The sequence below is a fragment of the Nycticebus coucang genome, chromosome 17 (assembly GCF_027406575.1).
Source record: "Nycticebus coucang isolate mNycCou1 chromosome 17, mNycCou1.pri, whole genome shotgun sequence".
Lineage (NCBI taxonomy): Eukaryota > Metazoa > Chordata > Mammalia > Primates > Lorisidae > Nycticebus > Nycticebus coucang.
This window is the reverse complement of record NC_069796.1, coordinates 49,418,053-49,436,274: the sequence shown is the minus strand read 5'-3', so window position 1 is coordinate 49,436,274 and position 18,222 is coordinate 49,418,053. Positions and strand designations below refer to the sequence as shown.

Here is an 18,222-nt window from a genome sequence, read left to right as displayed (position 1 = left end):
GTGTTTGTAGATTGTGTGTCTGTCTTCTTTAGAGAAGTTTCTCTTCAAGTCCCTTGCCCACCCTGAGATGGGATCACGTGTTCTTTTCTTGCTAATACATTTGAGTTCTCTGTGGATTCTGGTTATTAGACCTTTATCGGAGGTATAACCTGCAAATATTTTCTCCCATTCTGTGGGCTGTCTGCTTGCTTTACTCACTATGTTCTTGGCTGCGCAGAAGCTTTTTAGTTTGATCAAGTCCCAGTAGTGTATTTTTGATACTGCTTCAATTGCCTGGGGGGTCCTCCTCATAAAATATTCACCCAGGCCGATTCCTTCAAGAGTTTTCCCTGCACTTTCTTCAAGTATTTTTATAGTTTCATGTCTTAAGTTTAAATCTTTTATACAGTGAGAGTCTATCTTAGTTAATGGTGAAAGGTGTGGGTCCAGTTTCAGTCTTCTATAGGTTGCCAGCCAGTTTACCCAGCACCATTTGTTAAATAGGGAATCTTTTCCCCACTGAATGTTTTTAATTGGCTTGTCAAAGATCAAATAACCGTAAGTGGCTGGATTCATCTCTTGGTTCTCTACCCTGTTCCAGACATCTACTTCTCTGTTTTTGTGCCAGTACCATGCTGTTTTGATCACTATCGATTTATAGTACAGTCTCAGGTCTGGTAGCGTGATTCCTCCTGCTTTGTTTTTATTGCTGAGTAATGTTTTGGCTATTCGAGGTTTTTTCTGATTCCATATAAAACAAAGTATTTTTTCAAGATCTTTAAAATATGACAATGGAGCTTTAATACGAATTGAATTAAAATTATATATTGCTTTGGGTAGTATAGACATTTTAACAATATTGATTCTTCCCAGCCATGAGCATGGTATGTTTTTCCATTTGTTAACATCTTCGGCTATTTCTTTTCTTAGAGTTTCATAGTTCTCTTTGTAGAGATCTTTCACATCCTTTGTTAGGTATACTCCCAAATATTTCATCTTCTTTGGCACTACTATGAAAGGAATAGAGTCCTTGACTGTTTTTTCGGCTTGGTTATTGTTGGTATATATAAAGGCTACAGATTTATGGGTGTTGATTTTGTAGCCTGAGACATTGCTGTATTCCTTGATCACTTCTAAAAGTTTTGTAGTAGAATCCCTAGTGTTTTCCAGATATACGATTATATCATCTGCCAAGAGTGAAAGTTTGACCTCCTCTGACCCTATGTGGATACCCTTGATCGCTTTTTCTTCCCTAATTGCAATAGCTAAAACTTCCATGACAATGTTAAAGAGCAATGGAGACAATGGGCAACCTGGCCTGGTTCCTGATCTAAGTGGAAATGATTTCAATTTAACTCCATTCAATACGATATTGGTTGTGGGTTTGCTGTAGATGGCCTCTATTAGTTTAAGAAATGTCCCTTCTATACCAATTTTCTTAAGTGTTCTGATCATGAAGGGATGCTGGATATTATCAAAGCTTTTTCTGCATCAATTGAGAGAATCATATGGTCCTTATTTTTTAGTTGGTTTATGTGCTGAATTACATTTATAGATTTAGATATATTGAACCAGCCTTGAGATCCTGGGATAAATCCAACTTGGTCATGCTGTATAATTTTTTTGATGTGTTGTTGGATGTGTTTGTTAGGATCTTATTGAGTATTTTAGCATCAATATTCATTAGTGATATTGGTCTATAATTTTCTTTTCTTGTTGGGTCTTTCCCTGGTTTGGGGATCAAGGCAATGTTTGGTTTGTAGAATATGTTGGGTAATATTCCTTCTTTTTCTATATTTTGGAAGAGGTTTAGTAATATAGGTACTAGTTCTTCTTTAAAGGTTTGGTAGAATTCTGACATAAAGTCATCTGGTCCTGGGCTTTTCTTTTTAGGGAGATTTTGTATAGTTAATGCTATTTCAGAACTTGATATAGGCCAGTTCAACATTTCCACTTCATTCTGGCTAAGTCTTGGTAAGTGGCATACTTCCAGGTATTGGTCGATTTCTTTCAGATTTTCATATTTTTTAGAGTAGAGTTTCTTGTAGTATTCGTTAAGGATTTTTTGAATTTCTGAGGGGTCTGTTGTTATTTAATCATTACCATTTCTGATTGATGAAATTAGAGATTTTACTCTTTTTTTCCTGGTTAGGTTGGCCAAAGGTTTATCTATTTTATTGATCTTTTCAAAAAACCAACTTTTGGATTTATTGATCTGTTGTATAATTCTTTTGTTTTCAATTTCATTTAATTCTGCTCTGATTTTGGTTATTTCTTTTCTTCTGCTGGGTTTGGGGTTGGAGTGTTCTTCCTTCTCCAGTTGATTAAGTTATTAACTTCCTCTCTTTCTGTTTTCTTGAGGAAGGCTTGCAGTGCTGTAAATTTCCCTCTTAGGACTGCCTTTGCAGTATCCCAGAGGTTCTGGTAATTCGTGTCTTGATTGTTGTTTTGTTCCAAAAATTTGGTGATTTCCTTCTTAATCTCATCCAAAACCCGTCTATCCTTCACCATAAGGTTGTTTAGCTTCCATGTTTTTGTATGGGTATGCAGGTTCCTGTTGTTATTGAGTTCAACTTTTATTACATGATGGTCTGAGAAGATGCAAGGAATAATTTCTATTTTTTTAAAATTTGCTGAGGTTAGATTTGTGGCCTAGGTTGTGGTCAATTTTGGAGTATGTTCTGTGGGCTGATGAGAAAACTGTCTATTCAGTTTTGTTGGGATGAAATGTTCTGTAGATATCTGTTAAGTCCAGATGTTGAATGGTTAAGTTTAAATCTAAGATTTCTTTGCTTAGCTTCTTTTTGGAGGATCTATCCAGCACTGCTAAAGGGGTGTTAAAATCTCCAACTGCTATGGAACTGGAGGAAATCAAATTGCTCATGTCTGTTAGAGTTTCTCTTATAAATTGAGGTGCATTCTGGTTGGGTGCATAGATATTAATAATTGAAATCTCATCATATTGACTATTACCTTTAACAAATAGGAAGTGTCCATCCTTATCATTAATTATTTTGGTTGGTTTAAAGCCTATTGCGTCTGCGAATAGGATTGCAACGCCTGCTTTTTTCTGCTTTCCATTTGCCTGGAGTATAGATGTCCATCCCTTCACCTTGAGTCTATATTTGTCTTTTAATGTAAGATGAGATTCTTGTATGCAGCAGATATCTGGCTTGAGTTTTTGTGTCCAGTCAGCCAACCTGTGCCTCTTTAGAGGATAATTTAAACCATTCACATTAATTGAGAATATTGATAAGCCTTTCGAGAGTCTGGTGGACATTTTTTTTTTTTTTGTAGAGACAGAGTCTCACTCTATGGCCCTCGGTAGAGTGCCGTGGCCTCACACAGCTCACAGCAACCTCCAACTCCTGGGCTTAAGCGATTCTCTTGCCTCAGCCTCCCGAGTAGCTGGGACTACAGGTGCTCGCCACAGCACCCGGCTATTTTTTGGTTGCAGTTTGGCCGGGGCCGGGTTTGAACCCGCCACCCTTGGCATATGGGGTCGGCACCTTACCGACTGAGCCACAGGTGCCGCCCTGGTGGACATTTTTAATCCTTTTGTGACTGTGGAAGTTGGAATTTGATCAAAATTTTCTGGGTGGGTTTACTTTTGTGGTGGAGGATTACACTGGTCTTTATGGAGAATAGGTCTGAGAATATCCTGGAGAGCTGGTTTAGTTATGCAAATTTCTTCAACATGTGAATGTCATTGAAGTATTTAATTTTTCCGTCATAAGTGAAACTCAGTTTAGCTGGGTACAGGATCCTGGGTTGAAAGTTATTTTGTTTTAGAAGATTAAAGGTTGATGACCATCCCCTTCTAGGTTGAAAGGTGTCAGCAGAGAGATCTGCAGTTATTCTAATATTCTTCCCCTTGTAGGTGATGGTTTTCTTTCATCTGGCTGCTTTCAGAATTTTCTCCTTCATATTAACTTTAGTGAAATTGATTATGATGTGTCTGGGATAGGTCTTATTTGAGTTGAGTCGTGCTGGAGTTCTGAAACTGTCTGCTATCTGAATTTCAGAATCTCTTGGCATGTCTGGAAAATTCTCCTTCATAATCTCATGGAGAAGAGACTCTGTGCCTTGTGAAGTCACTTTGTCACTTTCAGGGATTCCTATAAGATGAATATTCGTTTTCTTTGAATTATCCCAGAGCTCTTTGAGTGAGTGATCTGTTTTTGCCCTCCATTTCTCTTCCTCTTTGAAAGATTGGTAGCGTTTGAAAAAGCTTTGTCTTCAATGTCAGAAATCCTTTCTTCTGCTTGCTCCATTCTGGTACTGAGGTATTCTACTGTGTTTCTCAGATCTTTGAGTGCTGCAACTTCTTGTCTCAATGTGTCAAAATCTTTGGTCATTTGGTCTTTGAATTCATTGAATTCTTGAGATATCTTTTGGGTTATTGCTTGGAATTCTAATTCGATCTTACTTGCTATCCAGATTCTGAATTCGATTTCTGACATCTCAGCTATTTGTGCATGGGATCTTGTGCTGTGTTTGCCCCACTGATTCTTGGGGGAGTTGATCTACTCTGATTATTCATATTGCCAGAGTTTTTTGTTGATTTCGCCTCATGATTGTTTTTCACCGTTGCCTCTGGCCGTCCTCAGAGTTGGGGAGGTGTCTCTCCAAGATTAGACCCCAGCGGGATCACTATTGTTGCTGGATCTTTGTAGGGAGTGACCCTATGTAGTTCCTCTGGGGCTGCCCCAGCCAGGGAGTTCTGGTTGTGGAAGCAGCTCCGGAGTGTAACACACCCAGATCCAGCAACAGGGCGGGAGGTGGTGTGCACAGTTCTGGGAGTGCCTGGCCCCAGTGACTTTGGCACAGAGAGCCCAAGGCTCCAGCAGTCTCTGGCCGGGAGAAGGGCTCTGCGCAGAGGCAGGGAGGGCTCCAGAGGGCACGTAGCTACCAGAGTCCCTGGCCAGATAAGTGGGCCGGTGTGGAGGTAAAGAGGGTATAGGAGGGAGGATGCAGGGTTGCAAGGCTCCTGCAGTTCCTGGTCAGGGCATGCGGAGGCCCGGTGGGCGCGAGTCACAGGTCGGGGGTAGTGGCGCAGCCCTTATGGAGGTCCGGGTGGCGCCAAGCCCAGGAGTTTGAGGTTACTATGAGCTGTGATGCCACAGCACTCTACCCAGGGCAACAGCCTGAGGCTCCAGTGTGCCAAAACTGGTCTCACTCTGCCCCTGAGGTTTAAGGCTGTAAGGCAGCTCAGTCCCTGCCTTTAGGCTGCTCAGTCACTAGGTTACTGGCTCTTGCCAGATCCTTGCTCTGCGACCCTGAGGGCGGAGCTTGCGGGGCAGTTCTCTCACAGTGGCTCCCTGTGGCCCACAGCTGAACGCTATTAGCTCTGTCCAGCTCAGCGGCTCAGTCTGGGGCCCTAGACAATGCCCAAAGTTCTCTGCACTCCTGCTCAAGCTCTCTCCAAGGCAGTTCAACTGAGTGCCAAGTCCAAAAACACTGAAACAGTTCACAAGTAAGGCCTTTCTGGTTTGTAGTCTCACTGCTGCTTGTACTTACGCCTGCCAGCAGGATTAGGTCAATTGAACACACGCAACCACTTGCCAGTTTTCCACTGTTTTTGTCCTCCTCTTGGGGTCCAGAAGTACCTTGCTGATTATCCTCAAAGGGATGATTATAGGCAGATCCCACCAGCCAGAGATGCCTGGAGTCTTATCTCTCCAGATTCACCGTGCCCAGTTGCAGTGAAGCTGTTACTTGGCCACCATCTTGCTCCACCCTCTCACATTTCTTGATTTTTGTGTTTCTCAAAACTTTTCATAATGATTCATACCACATTACCTTTATAGAATCTAAAAAGTTATGAAACACAACTGACCCCAAGAATCACACAGCAGGGAATGTGGACCAGCATCCTGGAGTGAGCCTGGGACTTAGAACTGGATGAGGCAAGTTTGTATTCTGCTCGTGCAATGACGCCTTGCATAACCCTGGGCACGTCCTATCACCTAGATCTTCAGATTCTATGCCTATGAGATGGAACCTTTCCTGTCCCAGAAACCACATGACTTGAGTTTAGTAGAATTATGTGTTAACAGTAAACAGACTCTGAATGAGATCTGGGGATTATCCCCTTTGAGGAAAGTTTATGAATTTTCCTACAGAAATGTATTGGCAATTCTTTGCCTTTCTCACTAGCTGATTTTTTTGGTTTTGGGCGATGTTTCATAGAAAGAGAGCTCTTTGACTACTGCTGTACCTTGGCTTTCTGTAGCACCCTTCCTTGGTTGGTGGTTACGATGGATGGGCTCCTCTTCCTCAGCTCAGCAACACAGTTGACTGGGAGAGCTTGCTCTTGAACATTATTCTGGGCTTTATTTGCAGTTTCCTGTTGATGGCAAGAAATAGTTACATAGGTGAGGTCTAGTGCTGGCTGCTTGCAGCCAGAATCCTGTCCACAAAAGAACAAGGAAACTTTAAAATAGAAGGTCCTAAGTAAACATGATGTCATTGAATAAGGTGAGAGGTAGAAGATACTTGAGGGTCTTGGGATAAAGATAATAGCAATTAAAATTACTGAACATTCATTATGCACCAGGCATTGTGTGAATCATTTAGCTTTTTTTTTTGTAGAGACAGATTCTCACTGTACCGCCCTCGGGTAGAGTGCGTTTGCGTCACATGGCTCACAGCAACCTCCAGCTCTCGGGCTTACGCGATTCTCCTGCCTCAGCCTCCCGAGCAGCTGGAACTACAGGCGCCCGCCACAACGCCTGGCTATTTTTTTGTTGCCGTTTGGCCAGGGCTGGGTCCGAACCCGCCACCCTCGGCATATGGGGCCAGCGCCCTACTCACTGAGCCACAGGCGCCGCCCATTTAGCTTTTCAACAAGCCCATGAAGTAGGTACTATTACTAGTCATCCCATTTTACAGATGAGGAAATGGGGAAGGTCAAGTTGCTGTGCAAGGTCACATAGCTGACAAGCGGGAGAATCAGGATTCCTGCCCCACAATCCTACTCAGCTTCTCTCCTGTATTCCTTCTCATTTTCTACCCTATCTTTATTCCTTACATTTTCTAGACTATTATTTGGTATCTAACTGGATGTAGGATATAGGTTTTTTGTTTTTTTTTTTTTTTTGTAAGTTTTGCTTTGCTTTGTCGTTGAGAATGGATGTAGTTTCCTAAGTGTGACATCTTAACAGCTAGGTCCGCAAGGAATTTAGAAAAGACTTCTCTTTATCTCCAAAGGGCATCAAAAGGATCAAAGTGGAGAGAAAAGTGCTCTGGAATGGGAACATCAGGGCATTCTGGAGAAAGCAGCTGGGATGAATGAACTAGTTCTAGTTCATCTACCAGCCCTCTGTCAGGTTGGGAAGTTGTTTTGTCCCTGGCCCTCATGTTCTTCATCTGTGAAATGATGCTGAGAACATCCCATGGAAAGGCAGGCAGTGTGACTGGGGACAAACACAAGGATGCATCTCCACTGATAAGTTACACTTGTTAGACAAGTTATTTCATCTCTTTGAGTCTCAACTTCCTTACCTGAAAGCAGGCAAAACTTTTACTCATACTTGCAATAAACAAGTATTTTTGCACTCTTACTATCTTTCAGACTCTATAAAAAGACTAGGGATTTAATGATAAAACAGACATAGTCCAATTCCTAATAAAAATAACAATCTAGTGGGAGAGACAGAACATTGGACAAGTAAGGACACACATATATACACACACCTAGATACAAATTGTGGTTACATGCTATGAGGAATTTAGACCAGTGGTTCCCAACTGGGGCCAATTTTGCTCTCCCAGGGGACATTTCTAGCAATTTCTAGAAATGTTTTTGGTTGTCATAACTGGGAGTAAAGTGCTACTAGGAACCAATGGGTTAGAGGCTAGGAATGCTGCTAAACATCCTTAGAACAGTCTCCCGTAAAAAAGAATTATTGGCCCAACATATAAGTAGTGTTGAGGTTGAGAAACCCTGATATAGATGAGGGGTTAGGGAAATTTCCTCTGAGAAGGTCCCACTAAAAGTGAGAGTACCTTCCTTGAGGGTTGCTGAACCTCAGTTTCCTTGTCTCTCAAGACTACATGAAGACTGTGTGAGGTTAAGATGCTGTACTGTCCTTTGGTAATTGATCAACCCATGTTTGTTATTTAGCATATGGTAGTTATTATTTAATATTATCACCAATAACCCCAAGGCCATTTCTAAGATCATCTGCAGGATAAAAAGCAAACTGTGGTGCTGCTGTGGAGAGAACAACAGCCCAGAGAACTAAGACAACTTGCTTTAAGAGTCTTCTTGCTAGCTCTGACACCTGTGGCAGGTACCTCCTGCATTTTCGTACCTCAGTTTTCTCATCTGTAAATAAGCATTACCTCTGCCCCCAAAAAATGGTCATGATGGTGGTGTGTGAAGGGATAAAGGAGCAGCTTCCCCCAGTGTAGAAGGCATTGGACTCACCCCACTCTTGTTCTTGCAGCCCACAGAGAGCCCTAGGGCCGGGCCGCCTGCCAGGGACTGCTGCAAGCGCTCCTTCACAGCCACCAGCCTCAGCTCCAGGTCAATCCGGCGCTCTTCCTTTGCCCGACATTGTGCTTCCAGGGTGGCCACGGCTTCCTCCAGAGCCTTTAACTTTGCTCCTGAGTCCACAGACACTGACAAGAAACAGCAGAACCTGACCTGAGCATGAGGAAATCTGGCAGGGGCTCAGGCCTCTGTCTGCCTCTCACAGAGGGCTTTCCAGCCCCTCAGTCCTGGCTAAGAGACAGACTTTGGGCCTGAGGTTCCAGCTCCATGCTGGGTAGTGTGGTCTTTACCTGCTCGGTACTCATTTCTCTATCTTTTGGAAGTAGCACCTGATTTCTCATTGGGAGATCACCTTTCCCTTCTCATTCCATATAGTTTGGGTGAGGCCGACCTCATGCCTAGGTCAAGGGTTTGGCACATAACTTAGGCCTGGTTCATGATCACAACTCATCTTCTAGTCACAGGGAGAGTATTAGGGATCAACGTCAGACAATCAGAGTGAATCCTGCAGTAGCTGAGAGGACTGGGTGAGGGCAGGAGCTATGCAGCCACTGTGCTACTACAAGGGGTGGGGAGGAAACCTAAGTAGAGGAGGGCAGATGCAGGAGTGGGAGAAATAAGCTTAGCTTCCTGGTGGTCTCTTTTAAGTCCCTGGACCTCATTGTACATGTACCTCATTTTGCAATTTTCCAACAACATTTTTCTTCTTTTCATTTCTGTTTCAGTTTACCTTGGGTTTCTGTTACTTGTAAACAAGAGTCATAACACAGGGCTTTATACAGAGCAGAGTTTCCAGTGAGATTTTGTTGTGTATTCAGTTTTATCTAACAAACTTATATTAGTATCTTTTTGGTGCTAAGTGTTGGGTCTTACCAGACTTAAAAATTAGTTCCATTTTTTACCCTGAGGAGACTGCATTGAAGGGATTTTCAATCATGTTGAATTCTTTAGATTGATTTGTTCAGTAAATATGTACCGAGTACTTACTACACTGTGTATCAGGAACTGTCAGAGGCTAGAGAGCGATGTATCAGTAAACAAAGCAGGCAAAGATCCTCACCCTTATGGAACTTATATTCATGTGGGTATGTGTGTGAAAAACAATACATACAAAATAATGAATATAATAATCTGATATGTTACAAAGTGATAGTGCTGTAGAAAAAAGAAATGAGCAGGACAAGGAGAGTAGTCAGCCTGCTCCAAATCCTGGTTCTGACCTTTAGAAAATTCTTCTTTATATTGAAACAAAACTGCCTTCCTGTACTTGATTCTGGTTCTTTGCCACACAGTATAAGTCTTGTTTTTAACCCAGAAGTTTTCAGTGTAAGCCTCCTGGAGTCTGAGGCAATCTAGGGAAGGGCTGTAGGAGCAGGCATATGAGCTCCTGCGATTGTCTACCACATTGTTAACTTTGGTGTTTCTTCTTAGAAAAGGTCCACAGACCCACCAGATTCTTACAAGGCTACGTGATCTTGGACATATTCTATAAGGACAGGACTTCTGTTCCCTCCAGCAAGTGGAGAAACCTTAGGCTGAAAGTGGGGCAAACTGTAGTTGGAGAATTCAAAGGAAACACAGAAGAGTATGGGATGTGAAGGAGCGCAGTGTAGGCAGGGCCTGCTGAGGTCCCTGAGTTCAAAAGAGGGCCCTAGGAAAGTGTCACTGTCCATTATTCCCAGCACCTGGACCCATGTTTCACACATACCTGTGAATGAAGGAAGGGGGGTGCAAAATGATCTCGCCTATTGCCTTGATTCTAAGCTGCACTTCTGTTTTTCACATTTTTAAAGTTAGGCTGCATCTTACTTCGTTAAGTGTAAACATTATTATGATGCCTTTCGTCCCCTTACTCTAAAGCAGCTATTAAATTAATGGCATTTCCTTTAATTTGGAATTATGGTGATGATGAAGAGGAGAAAGAGGCAGAGGAGGAAGGGGAGGAGAATCCCACCTGTTCTGGGTAGGAAACCAGGTGACCTGTGCAGAAGAGTCCTCTTCTTACTGTGCCCTAGGCTGTGACACCCATTGGGTGCTCAGGACCACACCCACATAGGTACCTGGGCTGCTCCGAATGGCTTCCTTCAGCTCCCTCTTCTCCTGCCGCAGTGCCATCAGCTCTGTCCGAATTGTCTCTTTCTCTTTCTCCAGCTTTTCTTTTTCTACCAGGTACCTCCGGGCATCCTCCTCAGCCCGGTTCTTGCCATATTTGTATTGATTGGCACCTGCAGAGATGTGGGGAAGGAAAAGGTCCTCGGTTCTGATCTTTAGTAAAGGTACTTGGGTGGTGTTAGCCGCTCTCTCAGCCTAAACTTTTCCATCTACCAAATGAGAATATTTAGGTCTAGTCTCTTAGATATATGTAGGAAATAAGGAGCAAAAGGAAGCCACAGAGCACAGGGCCTAGGAGCAAGGGCTTCAGGAGCACACAGACCAAGGCTTGTGTTCATTTTGCCCCTTACTGGTTGCGTGACATCAGATAAAAGTGAAGCATAGTGTTTTTGTGTCTTTCTTTCTAGGCTTATTTTTCAATAAGGATATTGATAATTTTGCCTCATGGGTTGTGGTAAGGTTTAAATGAGATAATCAATGAAAAGTACTCAGTATAGTACCTGGCAAATAATAAGTGCTTAGTAAATGTTGGATAATTATGATAATATTATAAAATGAATTTTGTGACATATAACACGCTTTGGTTTTTTTTTTTAAATATCAACTACTTAATTATTTATATATTTATTTATTTGCAGTTTTTGGCTGGGGCTGGGTTTGAGCCCACCACCTCCGACATATGGGGCCAGCGCCCTACTCCTTTGAGCCAAGGTGCCACCCCACACTTTGGTTTTAAAAGGGCATATTTTTAACTGGGCACAATGGCTCAAGCCTGTAATCCTAACACTTTGGGAGGCCACGGTGGGTGGATCGCCTGAGCTCAGGAGTTCCAGATCAATCCTTTAAGCAAGAGTGAGATCATGTCTCTACTAAAAGTAGAAAAACTAGCCAAGTGTTGTGGTGGGCACCTGTGATACCAGCTACTTGGGAGGCTGAGGCAAGAGGATTGTTTGAGCCCAAGTGTTCGAGGTTGCTGTGAGCTATTAGCTAGTGCCATGACACTCTAGCATGGGTGAAAGAGTGATACTTTGGGCTCAGTGCCTGTGGCTCAAGCGGCTAAGGCGCCAGCCACATACACCTGAACTGGTGGGTTCGAATCCAGCCCAGGCTGCCAAACAACAATGACAGCTGCAACCAAAAAAAAAATAGTCGGGTGTTGTGGCGGGCGCCTGTAGTACCAGCTACTTGGGAGGCTAAGGCAGGAGAATCTCTTGAGCCCAGGAGTTTCAGGTGAGCTGTGATGCCGCAGCACTCTACCAGGGCAACAGCTTGAAGCTCTGTCTCAAAAAAAGAAAAAAAAAAGAGTGAGACTTTGTCTCAATTAAATAAAAAAAAAAGATGGACACCTATGAACCAGGAAATGGGCCCTCACCAGATACTAAATCTGCTGCCACCTTGATTTTGGACTTCCCAGACTCCCAAACTAAGGAATAAATTTCTATTGTTTATATAGTAGGTCAGTATTTTATGGTATTTTGTTATAGTAGCCTGAATAAACTAAGACACCTTCCTTTTTGTGTTCTTCAGTTTCTCTACCCAAAAAACCATGTTGTTGGACTACATCAGTGATGACCAACAGGCTATTCTATGGGCAAGGGGAGGCTAAGTGGGCCTCAACCATAGTATCTCCACTTTTTATCACCCTCTACCCTCATCCCAGTAGCTGGGACTATAGGAGTGTGCCGCCTTATCTACCTAATTTTTTTTTTTTTTTTTTTGAGAAAGAGTCTCTCTCTGTTTCCTAGGCTGGTCTCAAACTCTTGGCCTCAAGCAGTCCTCCTGCCTCAGCCTCCTGAGTACCTATGAAAAGGCATGAGCCACCATGCCCAGCAGTATCTCCACTTTTTTATTTGTTTCACAAACTGGAATTTCACATAAGATTTTATTTGAAGGAAGGATCAGCTTTTTTTGTCTTTGTTGTTAGGATTTTTTTTTTTCACATTTGTTGATTTCTTTAATCTTACATGTTGTGAATTCCCAGCACCTATGACAGTAGAATATAAAGAATGTTACCCAGAAACCCTCTGTTTAGAGAGGAAACTCAGACCCAGAGAGGACAAATGACTTTTTTCCAAAGTTTTATAGTAATTTAGTGGTCAAGGGAGGAATGGAATACAGATTTCCTTTCCTCTAGAAAGGACTTATCTAGTGAAATGAAGCTATGATATAAAACAGCATTTAAAAAAATATGAATAGATCTTCAGAAAGCAAAGAACAGAACTTGACTTTGTTTAGAAGCTGGGAATTAGAAATGTAAAGCAACAAAGGAAAAAACCTTGGAACATGCTACCTTACAGGAAGCTGGCTAGCTAGAAAAGACAAATCACACAGGAGCAGAGATTAGTGCTGTAAATTAAACAGGACTTATAACAGCATTATCTGGCATACTTAGTCTTTACCGTACAACGTGGCAATCAGGCAATTCACAGATCCCCCTGGGTCCTAGGCAGAGCTAGGGCTGGGACACAGAGGGGAGCTGGCTCCAGGGATTTTGGAGGGGTTCAGTTCTTCTTTTCCCCAAATCAGAAATAACAAATTGTTAGCCTCTGAAATGGATACAACTTGTAGACAATTTCTCTTTCTATTTGGCCTCATTTGGTGTTCAGTTTTTTAAAAAGTAGTTGCTGATTAGTAAAAAATAAGTAGATTTCACAAAAGATCTAAATTTCAGGCCTCTTTTGAATAATTGGCAAATTTGTCATGGGGGGACTGACACTGCTATGCAGGGACCATTGGCTGGCTAAGCAGAAGTGACCACTGGGACCTGAGTAGTCCAGTTTGCCCCCCACCCACCCACTGTCATATTCCCTTTAAGGCCAATGCTTGTGCTATTATTTTTCTTAGGGTAGAGTAGTTTCTTCTTCTTCTTTTTTTTTTTGTAGAGACGGAGTCTCACTTTATGGCCCTCGGTAGAGTGCCATGGCATCACGTAACTCACAGCAACCTCCAACTCCTGGGTTTAAGTGATTCTCTTGCCTCAGCCTCCAGAGTAGCTGGGACTACAGGGCACATGCTACAACACCCGGCTTTTTGTTGCAGTTCAGCTGGGGCTGGGTTTGAACCCGCCACCCTCAGTATATGGGGCTGGCGCCTTACCAACTGAGCCACAGGCATTGCCCAGGGTAGAGTATTTTCTTGCATCTTACTTCAGTCATTTATTTACCCACCTGACCCCTGGAGGAAACTGATTTTGAGACCCCCCTCCTGCTTCCTTCTCTTGCCCCCTGCTCAGCAGGGCAGGCCCACAGAAAACTCACTGGAGGCATGGCGCTTGACTTTGACCTGCGGGTCCATGCGGTGGGACTTCTCACTACAGGAGGAGGCGTGGCGCTTCACCTGGGCCCCCGTGGGACGCTCGGTCTCCTCGTCCTGGGTGGAAGATAGAGGAAGATGGTTAAGTGCAGGCAGGCTCAGACGCCTCAGTGCAGGGGGAGTGCAGGGGTGTGTTCTGGTCCTCGCTCAGTGTGAGCACTCTGCTCTGAGACCTTGGCCTTTATAACTGTTGTGTAGCACTCAAGAGTTTATAGAGCACTTCACTAGCAGTGTATCATTCAAATCTTGTCCCTTCCTGCTGGGGGGTAGCAGAAGGCAAAGTCATGGCTGAGATCCGTCACTGGTAGAAGTGACAGAACTTAATAAATTGGCTATACATTTATGCATGAAGAATATATGAGGAACACTCAAAATCTAATCAAAGCTCAGGAAACCACGGGTAGATATGATAATATTATAAAATAAAAATAATATTGTAAAATAAAAATAATGTTGTTTATAACAGTACTATTTACTCTTGGACCTTCTAATGTCCAGACTCTGTGCTTAATTTTTTTTACACAAAATATTTAATTTTACTCTTGGAATAGTTCTAGCAGGTAGGTTTTACCATATCCATTTGGAGCCAGGAAGTGAGGACCAGAGGAGTGGAGCCTGAGGTCATTGAGCCTCAGTCCTGAGTCTGACTCCAACTTTTATGTCCTCAAGTGCTAAGAGAGTCTTGCTACTAAACTCTGCAACTAAGAAAATTCTCAAGCTGCAACTACTGGTTCTTGAGTCTGAAGAAAGACCATGTGAACAGAAGGATGATTGGAGAAGTTTCTAGAAAAGGGATCTTAGAGGTTGAGAACTCAGATTGTCATCCAGCACTGTCCAAGGCAGGGGTAATGGCTAGTAGACACATGGTATCCTCAGGAACCTGCTTCCCTCTCTCTCCCCTAGCTATGACGCCTAATCCACCCCCAGCATCTGATCAGAGTGTGGCTCCCCTCTGGCTTTCTGAGGGAGGGGATGGCACAGCGCATGCTGCTGTGAGCATTCCAGGTCATGTGGCTACAGAAGCCTGTAAATGAATAAGCTGGCATCTCTGTGGTTTAGCAAGCCAGCAGGGAGACTGTCCTGGGAGCTGAAGCTGTGAGTGTTAATCTACCAGGTGAAAGCTTGTTGGGGTAGCCCCATCATCATAATCCATACTGGACACCTGAAATTAACATCATCAGCTCACAGAACAGTAAAGAGAGGAGAGCCCAGGCACCTTGCTCAAATGTGGAGACAATGGCTCACTGTAGTGCTTGGCAGTCTACAGAGCCCTTTCTTCTTCTTGACCTGGGCTCTCTCCATTGTACTACTCAGCTTCCTGTGTTAGGGACTTCTTGTCTGAAACACCCTCTGAGATAAGAATGGGGCTCCACATCTAGCTGCTGCAATTAATTAATTAATTAAGACAGAGTCTCACTGTGCCCTGGGTAGAGAGCTGTGGCATCATTGTAGTTCACAGCAACCTCAAACTCTTGGACTCAAGTGTTCCTCTTGCCTCAGCCTCCCAACTTGCTGAGACTATAGGCAACTGCCACAATGCCCAGCTAGTTTTTCCATTTTTAGTAGAGATGGAGTCTTGCTCTTGTTCAGTCTGGTCTTGAATTCCTGTAGTTGCTGCTAGTTAAATGAACATGATCTCTTTACGGCAGAAGATAAAATAAGCAGTAAGGGAGACCTGATTCAGTGGCCTTTGCCACATTCCTGGGCATCCCCACGGGACTTACCAGCATCTTTTCATAAGGAACATCATCATAGACTCGGGGTTCAGGCCACTGATTCTGGCAGGATCTTGCATATCTAGCAAGTGAAAGGTACAAACAATAGCAATGATGATGATGATGATGATGACACCTTGCAGCTTGCTGTGCTTCTCTGTCTAGGCTCTTGTTTGATTTTGGCAGCAGCTCTTAATGCAGGTTGGAAGATTAGTAATAGCAACATGGCTGGCAGCATCATGCCCCATGCTGTGTTAGGGCTTCACAGGTGAAACCACAGTGACTGGAAAGCAGGTAAATTATCACCACTATCCTATGAGTCAGTAAACATAAGACGGCAACCACACAAGCTCTCACAGGTGGTGGTGACAAAGCTGGGACTTGAAACTGGCTCTTCTAATGCTGAACTTCATATACTAACTACATGCCCGTGTTCAAGGGTATGAGGACCTAAGGTCCCATGGCATGAGAGTGGAGCCCAGGCCACTACTCCAGGGCTTCTGTAGTTTTGTTCATTCCATCCACAGCTTGCTCCTGACTCTGGGCTATCTCCTGCAGCCAGCTCCCCACTCCTTGCTGGAAGAGGGGGCACCCATTCTAGCTTCCCTGGGAAGCAGAGTCTGCCTTAGTTCTTCCTCCCTCTCCTCCCAGTGCAGAAGCTGGATTCAGCCTGTGAGACGGAGCTGAGACAGGAAGGGTCTTAGGCAGGAGCAACCCGTACAGGAAGGAGTTACGCCCAGCACTGACGATGCTGGTTAAGGTCTCCACGTCCACGTAGTCATAGTGCAGTGCCTCTGGAGTAACCTTGGAGCCTGTCTCCACCAGCAGCAGCCCAAGCCAGCGGCCCATGTCTTCTGAGCAGCTTGCCTGAGGGAGAGGAGGCAAAGGGAGAGTTCATTTTGGTACTGTCAGGGATTCTGGCTACCTATTATGTCCCCAGTACTTAGGGATCCAAGAAGAGTAAGACTAGAACACACATCTGGAAATCTAAGGAGCTCCCTCCTTCCGTCCAGGTTTCTGTTCAAACACCACCTCCTTGGAGAGGCCCTCCCTGACCACCTCTCTAAGGTAGCACTTTCTAGCTGAAGCCTTCCCATTTGGATGTAAAATCAATATTTGGGTATTTTGTGTTTTTTTTTTTTGAGATAGAGTCTCACTCTGTTGCCCTGGGTAGAGCCATGGCATCACAGCTGATAGCAACCTCAAATTCTTGGGTTCAAGTGATCCTCTTGCCTCAACCTCCCAAGTAGCTGGGACTACAAGCGCCCACCACAATGCCCAGCTAGTTTTTCTATTTTGGGTAGAGATGGGGTCTTGCTCTTGCACAGGTTGGTCTTGAACACTTGAACTCAAGCAATCCACCTGCCTCAGCCTCCCAGAGGGCTAGGATTGCAGGAACAAGCCATTGTGTCCGGACTATTTTCTGAATTTTTAAAAAAATATTTATTTTTTCTAAGAGGGCTATTTCTCATATAACTCGATCAATTTCTTTTTGTAATTCTCAAGTAATTATAACAAAAGTACTGTATATAGGGAAATCTCCAAAAAGTCACAGGTCAACTAAACACATACTTATGTTACTTCTCATTTAAAGATCATTAGTATAAAATCAAATTAGCTCACAAATGTTAAACAGGAATAAAATAAGCACACTTTTTGTTTGAAAGCTCCATTTTTAAGTTAAGGGAAGTCAGAGACCTATCTCAAACTATCAAAATAAAAGTGACAGGAAGCTGAGGTAAAAGGATCCCTTGAGCCCAGGAGTGTGATGCTGCAGTGACCTATACTCAGACCACTGCATCCCAGCCTGGTTGACAAAGTGAGATTGTCTCTTAAAAAAAAAAATAAAGTGAGTTACAAAGGTGATATTTCTTGAAATTTAAGAACTGAGAGAGGGTGAGTAAGGTGCCAGTCCCATATACCGAGCGTGGTGGGTTCAAACCTGGCCCTGGCCAAACTGCAACAACAATAACAAAATAGCCAGATGTTGTGGCAGGCACCCATAATCCCAGCTACTCGGAAGGCTGAGGCAAGAGAATAGCTTAAGCCCAAGAACTGGAGGTTGCTGTGAGCTGTGATGCTACAGCACTCCACTGAGGGCAACAAAGTGAGACTCTGTCTCAAAAAAAAAAAAAAAAAAAAAGAAGAACTGAGAGAGGCAGAAAGTACTGGACAGAGAACAAAACCAAGAAGCTGGGGTCTTAGATCTGGGACAAGACTGAGAGAACGCTGACCCTGTCTGGGACCCTGGACAAAGCACTTGGCTGCCCTGGCTTCAGTTTTCCTTCTCTAAAATGGGAGAAGGTCGTTTTTTAAGTTGTCCTCTGGTGTTAATATTTTAAATTCTAAATCACCAAAGAGTTGCCAGTTGTAAGAGAGAGCCCATGGGTCCTGCATGACCTCAGAGAGGAGGGTGGGGGCCAGTGGGTAAGGAGGACAGAGACCCAGTGAAATGAAATCACATATTTTCCACCTATTTGTTCCACAAATATTCCTCAAGCCTACAGTATGTGTTGGACATCAAGCAGAGTTCTGGAAAAACAAAAGTGTATGGAACAAGCATGGTTACTGCCTTCATGGAGCTTAATGATTTTTGCTCCATAT

The 18,222-nt window shown here is 43.6% G+C and overlaps 1 protein-coding gene across 2 annotated transcripts in view; it reads right to left on the bottom strand.

Moving 5' to 3' along the window:
• The window catches only part of AFAP1L1 (actin filament associated protein 1 like 1), a 70,851-nt gene that overhangs the window by 6,365 nt on the left and 46,264 nt on the right, over positions 1-18,222 (bottom strand). For both annotated transcript variants that reach the window (XM_053566153.1, XM_053566154.1), the window contains 6 exons: positions 16,340-16,485; positions 15,628-15,700; positions 13,849-13,960; positions 10,540-10,704; positions 8,414-8,607; positions 6,200-6,328 (listed from right to left, as the gene is read on the bottom strand). In XM_053566153.1, the coding sequence (XP_053422128.1) occupies positions 6,200-6,328; positions 8,414-8,607; positions 10,540-10,704; positions 13,849-13,960; positions 15,628-15,700; positions 16,340-16,485 (819 nt within the window). The remainder of the gene's footprint in view (positions 1-6,199; positions 6,329-8,413; positions 8,608-10,539; positions 10,705-13,848; positions 13,961-15,627; positions 15,701-16,339; positions 16,486-18,222) is intronic.